The 14,056-nt window shown below is 33.1% G+C and overlaps 1 protein-coding gene across 1 annotated transcript in view; it reads left to right on the forward strand.

Moving 5' to 3' along the window:
• Positions 1–14,056, forward strand: part of ST8SIA4 (ST8 alpha-N-acetyl-neuraminide alpha-2,8-sialyltransferase 4) — an 89,562-nt gene that overhangs the window by 36,724 nt on the left and 38,782 nt on the right. Inside the window, exon 4 of the mRNA XM_003920723.4 lies at positions 6,190–6,483. Within this exon, the coding sequence (XP_003920772.1) occupies positions 6,190–6,483 (294 nt within the window). The remainder of the gene's footprint in view (positions 1–6,189; positions 6,484–14,056) is intronic.

The following is a 14,056-nucleotide window of genomic DNA, read 5'->3' on the forward strand; positions in this document are numbered from 1 at the left end:
ATACCCTAGGTTCAATAAAACTTGAGTATTCATCCAGGCCTGGTGGCTCATGCCTGTAATCTCAGCTACTTGGGAGGCTGAGGCAGGCTGATCACAAGGTCAGGAGTTTGAGACCAGCCTCACAAACATAGTGAAACCCCGTCCCTACTAAAAATACAAAAACGTTAGCTGAGCATAGTGGCAGGCACCAGTAATCCCAGCTGCTGAGGCAGGAGAATCACTTAAACCCTGGAGGCGAGATTGCGTCATGTGAATTATGTTATGCAATTCTAACTGGGAGGCCTTATTCTCCTTAATACTTGAGTCACATTCCTCTTTTTAAGTAAAATTGACCATGTCTATGACTTTTGAAGTTTCCACACTGCCTATGGAGTCAAATTTGTTTCATCTAATATTTAATATGTTTGCTGTCTGGCCCCATCAAGTCATTCAAACTCCAATTCCTAGGGGACAAAAACTAAATTTCAGCCAAAGTGGCTTACTAAAATGTGCTATAAATAAAGTTTGGGCTTCCTTATGCTGTTGCTCAGAAATATTTTATTTGACATGTCTTTAACTTACCTGCATACATGTCAAAAGATTTATGATCATAATAGACTGTAAAAGGAAAGAGCATGTTAAAGAAATTAGCATAATTTAGTATTTTTATCCACTAAGGGCAAGGAATTTTGAGAGAAATTCCAAATACTTCGTTTAATTCAATTTTCTCAGTATAGTTTCCATCATTGTTAGCCTGATTCATAGAAAAATTTGAATCTCTGAAATATTTTTATTTGTCACCTATACTTCAATAAAGGAAACAGAAAAAAAAGAAGAACCATAAGCTTAGAGAAGTTAAGTAACTTGCTTGATATGAACTCCAGTGCCCACATGGTTACTGTGGTCATACGGCTAAGAATAGAGATAAAGCTAAATATCTTTTATTTCTTAAAGTTTAAGCCAAATTTGGATAAATATGAGGTATATGACATTTTTATTTAACTAAAACAATGCTTTTCCTTGGCATGCTTCCCCTTTTTGTCCCCTCAAAAATTTAAGCTCTTTTATAATATCTGTGCAGTTATAGGAAATTTCACCAATGATTCGACTTTTGTTTTCTCTGAAGTATGGGAATGACACAGTCTAACATATTTCTTGGTATTTAGATCTTTGTTTTCTAGAATGAGTTTGATTATATTTTCATTCTGTGAATTTCTCTGGAGAGTATGACACTATTCTTCCCCCTTGCCACTAATGTAAACAAATCCGGGTTTGGGAAAAATTTCCTCTTCTGTTTAGTCACTTCATTATTTTCGTGATGTGTGTTGTTTGTATTTCTATGTAGTTGAAGATTTCATCAATTGGTATTTTGACAGCAAGCATAAAATGTGGTGTGTGTGTATATGTGCGTATTTTTGTTTGCCTATTCAGCATACTGAACATGCAAATATTCAATGATATTTCCACTTTATTATATTTTGTTTACTACATTATGGTATACCACATATGTCAACTTTTAATCCTATAGTTAATATTTCAAAAGTCTTATAAGTTAGTTATTTAATACTTTCTACTAGCATTTTGAAATCCTGTCTATCGAGAGATTTGAGGTATAGATATTGTGTTTATGTTTTAGATATTTAAAACCTTTTGTTTAATAACTGCTCAAAGTTTTGGAAACATCACGGCTGAATGGCCTTGAATAATATACCTGAGTCTTAGGAATCTGAGATGAAAAGTTAGGGTTCAATGATAAAACACTCTTTCTTCTACAGGAAGGTTTGTGTGAAGGATGAGTTTATAGACATCATATTTCTGAATCAAATCATATGTATAAATAGTGTCAGTTAAAACTCCTGTCCTGGAATTATTCCAAACTAGATGGTGCTTTTTCTTTGCAGTCTGTATGCCCTTGGACATGTTTCTTAACCGCTTTAACCTTGGTTTCTCACCTGAAAGTGGAGTTAATACTACTTTTTACCTCAAAGCAAAATGATTGCTTTCAGGTCTATGTGGTGCCCACAACCTTCATGACAGGAAAGGCAAAGAGACTGACAGGCTGCACATGCCAGCTTTCCCTAGAAATGTTGAGAAAGTAATCACAAAGTCTAAAAAAAGACAGCTAACAGATTTTTGTAGCTGTTCCATTTGCTCCTCAAGCTGAGAAGCAAGATGGGAACAGACAGGATCAACAAGCTTCCTCTAGGGGCAGAAAAGAGAAGACATTCACTCCTATTTCACAGTGGATTGACAAAGGTGTTTCCATAGGTAATAATGTTTTGGCTGAGGAAGCAACGCAGTGGGATTGGCTAAAGAAGAAAAAGGATGATAATTATGTATTTGGAATTTGTCTGAATATCAACAAAGGCAGGAAAAATTTGGTGTATAACATACCTACAATTGTTTTATTCTTATTTAATCTGCTGTGTGTGAAAGGATGTAAGTGACAACCTCCAATTGTCACAGAAAACCATGATTTACTTCAGTATCTTGGATGATGAGTTCTATATCTAGCACAGACATATACGTCATAGAATTAAAAAATATTTAGCTAAGTGAATGAGAATTAACTTATTGATATTACTTATAATATCTGTCAAAATACATTTTGGACAGATTATATCATTATTAAATAACACAAGTAGTTAAATAGCTGGAAAAAAATTCTGAACTTCTAGAGTAGTGTTTACAAAACAAACTCTCAATAAATGCCTGTTGAGTAAATGAAAGTGGGATCTCCTAGTTGCATATATTGTTGAACTCTAATTTAAGGGGAATGCAGAAAATAATGGCCAACCCAAGAGATACTTTTTGCTAGGAAATTCTGTAATCCCGAAGTGCTCGTACATGAAATAAACATTTATTCCTTTCAAATTCTAAATTAAGCATCTTATATAGGTTTTAAATTAACCTGAAAGTACCTTCAATTCTGCATACAGGGATAAGAAGCTATCATATGCACTGTGAAATTATTGAAGAAAATTCAGAGGCCTAGAATACAGTGGAGCTAGCTGCAATCCTATAGGTGTTCAATCAAGATTGTAGAATAGACACAAATAAGTTGAGAACTGGAAAGTTTAGAGTAAATAAAGAATTCTGTTAATACAGCTAATTCAGGGAATATGTTTTCAACATGTCAAAAGTAAAATGTGCAAAAAAAATTTAATTTGGCCAAAGATAATATTGTTTGACTCTACTAAATATTTACATGCACTCAGCAGTTTTGACTCACAAAAAAATCCACAAATTTAAAACTGATCATTCCTCTATTTTATGAGATTAAGAATAACACAAGTATCATGTATTACTCATAATTACTTGAGACACATTCTGGCTAATTTTGAATATTATAATCTCTAAGAAATTTTTTTTGAAAAAGATGAAACTTTGTGATTGCAAATATTTTCATAATCTTTTTCAGTCAGCAGTTTTGCTGCTAGTAATGTTCAGATCCTCACAACAAAGTCTACTGAATTGCAGGAGTGCAACATAGCTTATTGGTTATTTTTTATTTTTTAACACTTTCTTTTAAAGATGTGGCATTCAGCTAATTATATGACTAAAAATCTGACTCAACCACAGAGTCATTAATTTACCAGCAACATGTGGACATGGTATTACTATTCTTTCCAGGGAAATAGTACATGTAGTCTTCCCCAGGAAAATGAACAAGCTGGACTCCTAAAGCCAGAAAGGGTTATATTTTATGAAGCGTCTTCTGTCTTGCTATTTTCAGTATCTAAGTTACTATCCCTGACAAAGTCTGATTGGGCTCTGCATGTGGATTTGTTACTCTGTGATCTCCAGTTACTCTTTTAGTTAGCACCATAATCATTTAGCCTTCATTAATTAAATAAAATATGTTGGTTTGTTTCCTAGCTCAATCCTATTCTCCAGAAATATTCTTATTCCATTAGCTTCCTTTTACTGTCAAAGTGAAAAGTATTCATCTTTCCACCTTCAGCTTTAATTGATGAGCATCATACCACCACTTGAGAGATTCATGGCCAGAAAATCGAGAGTGGGTATTGGCAAATACGGATATGGGGAGGGGCGTTTAAATATGTGGCAAGAAACAGTGTAGAGTAATTGAGTGATATTTTTTCCTGAAGGGATAATTCAGCAGAATGTATCATTTTGATTCCCTTTTATTGGGTTGGTTTTTATAGTGAAAATAAAGTATAAACCTTGTTTTTCTACAATGGGAATTATCTAAAAAGAAATTACTGAGGATTTGTTGTAACGGAAAAATATATCCGAAGCCGTTGCCCCAAGAGGAACATGTTAACTACAATGGTACAGGTGTTCTCTCTACTTTTCTGAAAGAAACGTTAGTAATAATGATGTCCAGAAGACACTTTTCCTCACAGTATCCATATTCAAGTTACAATTAGCTACCTTAGGATTTTAGATTACTTTTAATATTTGTATAGAGCACATTTTAAAACGATCAATGTCTTGATCTGTCATGAGTTCCACAAGAAGATGTTCACCTTTACAAGTATTCACAGGCAGCAAATCTTTTTCTGGGTTGTCCTGTTTGTAATATTCTTACCGTAATCACAATGAATAATATCTAATCATAATTAATGCTATGAATCATGAGTAGAAACAAATAAAATACTCTGTCATATAACATAGTGGGTATAATTAAAGATACCTAAATTGAAAAGATGATAATCCTTAATCTACACTTTCTAAATAATATTATTATGTTAATATTTTTCACTCAGTAGCTCACCCTAGATAACATAGAGTTTGAGATGAAGTATATTTGTTGTTATAGCTAAATATTGTCAGAGATCTAGGAAGTAATAAGATATATTAATTAAGAAAGATAAGGAATGATATATAGTACAGTATTTTTAACATCAGAACACACTTTACTTTTTAATTAAAATGTAACTTGTTTAATAATTTAATGTGACAAAATACACAACAAAGAGAAATCTAGGGAACTTTCATAAAGTAGCCAAACATGCAAAAATGCAGAAAAAGAAAATCTATGTATCTTCCCTTCCCTTGAAATGTTGATGAAAGTATTAAAAATAGTTTCATATTTTCATCAAGGGTTAGATTGAATAGCTTCAAACAACTTTTTCCAATACAGTAAACTCTTGTTTATCAAAATCTAATTTTTCTTTTATCAACTGATTAAAACCTACCTTTTTAAAAGCAAGTTAAAGTAGTTTCTTTAAAAAAAAAAAAAAAAAGAAAAAGGCTATTTTTTAAATCAAGTTTTAAAAGGTCTATGTGATAGAATCAAAGAAGCATCAGAAATTGGTTCAAGACCAAATTCAAGGTGCTTTCCAAAGCTTTCTTCTACTATAAGAATGGAATCAGGTTAGATGAATAAAATCAGGCCCCAGTTCTTTTCAAGACCTTATGACTCCAGTGGAGAAAACAGGACAACATATTCTGTTCCTTCTCTACATATACAATTCTCCAGGGATGCATATGTCTGAAAAGGGAAAACAGATATTTTGAGTATGTCCTCAAAATAAACAGAAAGGGTGACATTTGATCTTCTAGTAAGTGCTTTTCAGTATTACTTAAAATCTCAGAAAGTCATATTAAATATGATATCTCCACTTTTCTTCTTTTTCTTCTCCTTTCACACCTATAGAAAGCAATTGTAAATATATTTGTGTAAAACACTATAAGGAAATGCACTTTTCCCCTAACCTCAGAGTATAAGTAAAGCCAACTTTATTTCCTTACACTTACAAAGTTGTTGAAATGACTTAATCTTTACAAGTGGTGCGGATTAGAATGTCCAGTCCAATGTGTTTTACTTACTTATAGGGCAGCATGTGGTTTAAATTGCCTACTGAATGGCAAAAAGAACCCTTGTGAATTAACTATCATAAATTCGCTGATTACAAATTCATATTGTGTGGTTTTATGATAATAGATAGTAAGGGTATTCTTACGCAAAGGGTATTCTTACACAACAGGATGAATTCATATAAGTGGCATTTTGAGCCCTGTACTGGGAGTGTACATTTTTGTTGCAAGCCGTATTCCTGCACATGTGGAGACCATTTGAAAATGTAATCTTACCAAGTAGATGACCTTTTGGTTTTCTTTTCATCTAGTTAAAAAAAAAAATGCTCATTTCCCATTCTTCTTTTCAAGAACACCATTTTACTAGTGAATATTTCTTTTTTTTTTTTTTTTCATTTGTCCCATTAATTTTTTCCTCTTTAGGTGCAATCTAGCTCCTGTGGTGGAGTTTGCTGCAGATGTGGGAACTAAATCAGATTTTATTACCATGAATCCATCAGTTGTACAAAGAGCATTTGGAGGCTTTCGAAATGAGAGTGACAGAGAGAAATTTGTGCATAGACTTTCCATGCTGAATGACAGTGTCCTTTGGATTCCTGCTTTCATGGTTAAAGGAGGAGAGAAGCACGTGGAGTGGGTTAATGCATTAATCCTTAAGAATAAACTGAAAGTGCGAACTGCCTATCCATCATTGAGACTTATTCATGCTGTCAGAGGGTAAGTGACTGGAAAGGACCAGTCTGTCCTTGACACAGTGGATCACATATAACTAAACATTTTCCCTGGACAGGAAAAACTTCAGTAAAATCTCCAAATGGATATATGTTTCCACTATTTTATAATGGTTACTCTATTTACAAACTTGAAGGTTGTTTATGTACAATGTGATTTTAACTCGTTCTCTTTTTTGAAAAAGCAAATGGTTGAACTTGGTACCTATTTATGTCTGCTCATGACCAGACTACTAATTTTTATATTTTTGCACTAAAAAGTAATAAGAGTTCATAGTAAAATTAATGAGTTTTGGGTAAAGAACTACAACAGAAGTGCTGAATGGCTAGTGGGCAATATTGTGTAAGCATAAATGTTAGATATATTTAAGAAGCAATTAAGTCCCATCTGTAGCCAAGAGGCCTACAGTGAGAGAGGAGTCCGGCTGAGATAAAAATGTCTTAATGCTTCCCCCCAAAGTCACGGACACTTTTAATGAATTAAGCCAGTAGTTCCCTTTTATTAACACAAGCTAGGGAAAAAAAAATAAGATACAAACACTTGCTTAAAAGTAGAAAATGACCAAAAGATTAAATTAACTCATGCACACATGTAAGTGTATAAAGTAGATAAATCAAAGATGAGCGATTATGTATTTTTACTGGAAGTGTACTGAGTGTCAGATACTGTAGCTACAAAAATAAAGAGCTGATCACTACCTTTAAAAAAATGCATAGGCTTTATGGTAGAAACAGAGGCATATACAATTCACTAGTGGCATAATCGAGAAATATATTGTCAGGGGTGTATAATTTGTCCCTTAGGATCCCAAAGAAACTTGGAAAGTGGACCAAACATTTGAACTGGACTTTAAAAACAGAATAGCAATCGCCAGGGGACAAAAGAAAGAGAATAAGAAAACCAAAGGGAAGGAAGTGCTGTTGCATTATGAGAGGGTGCCAGGGCAAGGAAATGATGAAGTGCACAGTAAAAGTATGGAATAATGGAATCTGTTGTGGAACCTGGAATACGAAGTTGGAAAAGTAACTTGGGATGTGATTGACAAGGGAACTGAGTTTATGCTGTATGAAGCACGGTTAGATGTCTGAATTTAAGAACAAATCTTGTAACTGCAGACATTTTACAAGGACAAGAAACTGCTAGAAGCATAAAAACCAATTAGGCTTTTGATTAATTTATTCATATGATAATAAGGATGTAGGACAGAAGCAGTGGACTTGAGAAGGAAGGGCAAGTTCAGGGGGCCAATTAAATACAGTGGTTACAAGTCCTGAAAAAAAAAAAAAAAAAAGGTTTCCAGGCCCAGACTTAAAAATAGTTTCGTGTACTGTAATAAGAGCTGGACTAAGGTGTTTTTGTTTTGTTCCTGAGATATTTCCTGCAAGGATTTACCATTTCCTGTTTAGATATCCAGATAGTTTTCTGTATTGTATTATTCTGCACACAATTAAATTATGTTCTTATAATTAGATCATGGTTATTCCACACACATTCTCTTGGTGTTTGACAGGAAGTTTCGGCAAAATAAGATAAAAATACATGCATTTGGAGGATAAGCAACTATTTTTTTTAAGTTACAGATATCCCTGCTAATTACAATTTGACTGTTAAAAAAAACAATCTTAAGAAAGAGTAACTTTTACAGTGTATTGTGTTAAGAATATGTCTGTTTTTGTCTGGGTGTCTGTCTGTTTTAAGTTACAGATATCCCTAGTAATTACAATTTGACTGTTAAAAAAATTAAGAAAGTGTAACTTTATAGTGCATTGTGTTAAGAACATGTCTGTTTCTGTCTGTTTGGGTATCATCTTATTCTAAAAAATATCTTAAAAAGATAACTTTTCCATCTTACACACACACACACTCTCTCTCTCTCTCTCTCTCTCTCTCTCTCTCTCTCTCTCCAGTGATAGCAGATTAAACTTTAGAAAGAAATACTCTGAAGTAAGTACTTCCTGACTATGGAAAAATAATGAGAAAATTTAAGATTACTCTGAATTAATATCTTTGTTTCCTAGATTTTGGTTTATATTTCTCAATCCAATACCAAAACCAATGCATGAAATAAAAGGAGGGACTGTAACAGTGCATTTTCAACTAGTTAGAATCCAGATAGCATTATATATGACTAGCAGTGAATACACATGGGTTTTTACAGATATTTTAAACATAAAAATTGCAGATAATTTTCATAATTTAATAAGACTTGTATGTTTTGTCCTATTCACTTTTATTTTATAACCATTATAAATGTAGACTACTTCACTACTTCCTAAGCATTTTATTCCAAAGAGCAACAAGGCCCAACTTCTGACCACTGGTGAAAGGAATGGTGTGCTTTTTTTAGTTACTGTGAATTAGATATATGTGCTAAACTGATTTTGAATTCTGTAGAAATAACTTCCCTCTCCATCTTCCTCCTCATACAGCTACATACACCCATTTAAAGTGTTAAGATATCGAGTTCTAAACTGTGGCCAAGGATAATAAAAGTAGCTCTAGAGAGGCTTGCCACTTTTTAAATAGAATGGAAATTCATACAGGTGGTATGTGCGAAAGGAAACTTCATTTACGGATTTTATTGAAACTAACACATTGACGCATGCAATATAGCATTTTGACATAATGTGTGTACTTGCTGCTAGAACTCTAAATAAAAATAAGGAAGTGTGAGCACTGATGAAACAAAAATAATTTATGTTATATAAAAGCAAGGGCAAACTCCCCAAAGAATTATTCTTTAGGAAACTGTTTTACATCTCCTTTGACTTACCTCTCTGAAACCCCGTAGTTAATACAGTTCAGCAAAATAAGATGTTTCATGTCCTCTGTTGATTATTGGAGTTTGTTGACTCTCAAATACTATTAAAACATCCAAGACACAGATTTTAGGGTGGGTACAATCATAATGTTAAAATGTGAAGGCTCTTCCAAGTACTGCAGTTACAAATAGAAAGTTTAAGTGATTTGTAAAACAAGATTCCTGAACCCAATGAGGATCAATTAGATAGTTTTCATACGGTCAGACTTCATTACTTAAACATTTTCCCCTCTAAAAATTGTGATTCCTTATGAACTTTAAAAGCCTATTGAATTTTGGATTTTTTTAAAAGCTCTAAAAATGAAACCACCAGTCAAAAAATTCCAATACTGTTAGGTATTGTTTTAATGTATTGTCATCCTTCTGACACCATATTCAGTGAAACAGAAGAAAAAAATATACAGGTAGATTCATAGTTTAAAAAGAATCTTGCAAAATAGTAAAAGAGTAATGGGAACAAATCAAATATACAAGTAACAAGTTTAAGAAAATACATGAAAGGATAAAATTGGTGTGTTGCCACTTTTTTGTTGGTATTTTTTCAGAAGCCCCAAATGGTCTGCATTTTTCAAATTATCATTTTGTATTTTTTTTAAATAAAGAATGGAGCAATTTTTGGCCCTGTGCAGTGGCTTATGCCTGTAATCCCAACACTTTGGGAGGCCAAGGGTGGGTGGATCACCTGAAGTCAAGAGTTCGAGACCAGCCTGACCCACATGACAAAACCTTGTCTCTACTAAAAATACAAAAATCAGCCAGGTGTGGTGTGCACATCTGTAGTCCTTGTTACTCGGGAGGCTGAGGCAGGAGAATCACTTGAACCCAGAGAAGCTGAGGTTGCTGTGACACGAATTTGTTTTTAGTAATTTCATTTCCTGTTTGGTAAATTGGTACTGTTTTACATTTTACTTTTAGTGACTAAATAACTTTTGAATTATTTCCTCACTCATAATATAATAGTACAATTCGTTTACATACTTTATATGCAGTGTCTTTTTTGCTTCATTGTTTTTATTAAATAAAATTACAGTGAACAAGAGGATATCACTTAATGTACCCTCCCAGGGTTCCCAAGGTTTTGCTGGAACATTGATATTTTATTTTGACATACCTTCCTAAAGTACCTCTGTCCTTACTTTATAGCACAATGACCAATACCATGATTCCTAGCTAAATGTAAGAGGGAAAAATATGTCTTATAGATATAAAATCAAGTTACATATCTAGCTAAATTCTCATCTGGGTAGTTTTCTCTCTGTTGAAAAATATTTAATAGTTATTAAAAGAGAAAGCACCCACTAGTTGCTTTCGTAGAATATATTTTCTTATTTTTTCTAACAAACAAATTCTATGTTCACACATCATTGATCAACTTTTCTTCAGTGTTAACACTAACACAAAAATACTGTTTCTCAGGTATTAGCTGTCACACTCATCTTTCAGATGTAAAATTCCATTTAAATTAATGTGAATGTAAATGTCTATATAGAATGTACATGATCTTCTGCAGGCTGACTTCATATGAATGTCATGGGTTTGCAGAAGAATTTGAATCAAGCCAGGCTCCCAACAGTCTTTAGCAAAACTGTAGGCTAAAATACATCCTCAGTAGATCTCAGGAAATTGAGTTTATTAGTCATTCAAATAGATTGTTTTGGAGCATTCAATCAACTCAAGTCACATAAGGAAAAGCAATTTTAAAAACAACTTTGTAAAGAGAAATATTCACTCTAAGTGCTTTCTGAAAATGGCTTACTTGTTTTAAAATTAGTCTTATGCTAAAAATATTTCCATATGGTTTCTATTTTGACCTATGAGCAACACAGCTGTAATATTTCCTGACAAAACATAAGTCCTAGTTTAATGTTTTTGAGTAGCTAGACACTACGCATTAGGTATTTTAAACCAAAGATTTCCATGAAAGGATATTTCTTTCCTTACTAGTGGACTCTGATATGCACACTTCTGGAACTTCAGTGTTTCCTGATATTTTAATCTGGTTACCCTTCAGTCACAGTGTTATTTCCTATCAGGTCCCATATTCACATTGTGTTGTGGAATGTGGAAATGTAAATAGTTTGTATCTGAGAAGATATTCACAATTGTGTGGCTCAAACTAGAAAACAGCTTTCATTCTGCCCCTAAGCAATATGCTTCCCAGTTTTGGTTTTCTCTCATTGAAACTAAAAGGCTTTGCAAAACATCTAGAGTTTCTTTGGAAGAGTAGTTAAGCTTTCATAGCACCCCTGTGACATGTGTATATTTTGGCCTTCCTTCTTGGTATGTATTTTTCTCTCTCCTTCACATAGATCATTTTTTACTCCTTCAAGTCTCAATTTTAAGTTAAGTTTCAATTAGGCATTATTCCCCACTGTTGTTCCCTTTGGTAGTATGACTTTGGTTCCTGCTCTCTGTATTCTCTTCTCAAGGGATGTATTTCTCTTTTAGAACATTCTTCAAAATATATGACTCTTGTTTATTTTTAATTCTGCAGGTTTATTTTAAATTTTATAATTGCAGTGATTGACTTATTCATCTCTAGAACTAATAAGCATGAATTTCCAGTACATGTTATGGTGGAGGTCAGGGATCATGTGCAAAGGGTTGGACCAAAAAAAAAAAAAAAAAAAAAAAAAATGGGCAAAGTTGTGCTGAAGTTAGACATTGCAGTTTGGTTCAGTTAGTTCTCTAGAGCAATCCAAACGAGCAGGGAACCAAGCAGAATTGAGGAAGAGATTCAATCTGGGTAGCACTAGAAATTATTTTCACCAGGCAGTATTCTGGTGAATAAGAGGGAAACTTTTAAGGAGGAACGCTTGAATTCCAAATAGTGAGGAAGTAACATGGATAGTTTCTCTTCCTGCAATTTATTATTAATCAAAGTATGTATCGACTTGTGCCCTGAGTCTACTAAACTGTGAAATTAATGCTTACTAAATTTTACCTGCCTATGGTGTTGCTAGGATAAAAATAAAAGAGCAAGTTCTAATATAAAAAGTAGATGAATCATAATAATGGGGCATAACAAATGGGAGCATCCAGACTGACCATCTATAAATTTATCCTGGCCACCTGTTAAAAGTACCCTAGATCTATAATTTAGTAACTTAGGTATTATCTTTGAAAATCTATATGAAGATATCAATCCATTAATTTTAATATTAATTTATTAAGGTGCTCTCCAGAGGAAAAATGGTTATTAAACACATTTTAGCCAGGCAAGAAATCTTCATTATTTTATAAATTCTAAGACTGAAATTTCATAATCAGAAAAAAGCACTATACTGCTATATTCACAAACTATAGGGATAACTCAATAATTTGTTCTATTGCCTTTCACTTTCAAGATTCAGTCTTTTAATGAGTGATAGAAAGTGCACAAATAACATAAGAAATCAGAATTTCCTTGTTTCTCTGACTTTTCAGAAGAAAAGAACATTGATCAATATGCAAAATATATGCTGAGTTAATTTGCATTAATCTATTCTAATTTAACAGAGATTTCTTATGTATAGTAAAATATTTAATATATTTTAATTAATTATTAAATATTAAATAGTTGGAAATTTAAAGTAAAATACAAATCTAAAGTTTTAGACAGTGAACATGACTAGCTACTTCTGAGTTTGTGGAGAAAAGTTACTGAATCAAGTTTCCCGCAAATCTTTGAAAATGTTACAGGTCCGTATCTTCTTGAAATGATCCAAGCATACTTTAGCTTCAGTGTAATAGTTTAGATCAGTTCTTTTGTTTCTATGTGATTGATCATGGTCAACTAATTCTAGTTTCTCATGTGGTTGATCATATAATCACAGCCTCAGGCCACAACTTCCAAATTGTGGCTATAGCTATTTGTCAAGCTAGCTCAACATACAAGTAATAAGTTAGACAATAAGGCAAAAGATTTGGGGTTTGACCACTAGAATTGCCATGTAAGAAACAAGATACTAATACATTCTACCAACCTTTTTAGAGACCAGCATGCCACACCAGATTCCTATTGGTAAGAGATCAAAGGAAGATTAATTTCTGCTTCTCCTTTTTCTCTTTGCTCTAAAATCTTACCCCCAAAATCATTTAAAAATCTGGATGAATAAATATATTGTAGCAGAATAAGTTTAAAGACTTTAGCTATAAAAATATTTTTAAAGTGACTTTAACAATCTTTTCAGGTATTTGATTTCATAAAGCCAAGTATTGGAGCCACATTCACCAGAGGTAAGCTGGAAGCCTTGTTTTTTACAGTTTCCAGTTTGAGCCTAACACCTATGACTGACTTCTCAGAAATAATGCATTTGCTTTTTCACATTCCATGGATGAAATAAGTCAAAAAGAATGTTCATACCTACAAGAGAAGAATCACAGATTAGAACCCTAGTGAAGACCAGTATTCAGTGCAGGAAGTAAAATCAAATTGCAGTGTCCTGATTCTGATAACTGGCAGGCTTCCCTCATCAATGTGCATCTCAGATAGCCAAGGTTATTCTGTGCTCCTCACTACTATGTTGAATAAGATTTCTTGTTTATGTGTCAGTAAGTGAATGCACTCTCCCTTCAAGATAGAACATTTATGATTGAGTATGGTTTTCCAAAGATTATATTTAAATATCATACCTGGTGATTGACGTATGTGGGAAATGTTCAATAGATTCTTTTCAGATTAATCAAATCACATTATATAAGATGCAAATTCTTACACAACTATTTCCTCTATGTAATCTTATGTTGGGACTGTCA

The sequence above is a fragment of the Saimiri boliviensis genome, chromosome 1, assembly GCF_048565385.1.
Source record: "Saimiri boliviensis isolate mSaiBol1 chromosome 1, mSaiBol1.pri, whole genome shotgun sequence".
NCBI lineage: Eukaryota > Metazoa > Chordata > Mammalia > Primates > Cebidae > Saimiri > Saimiri boliviensis.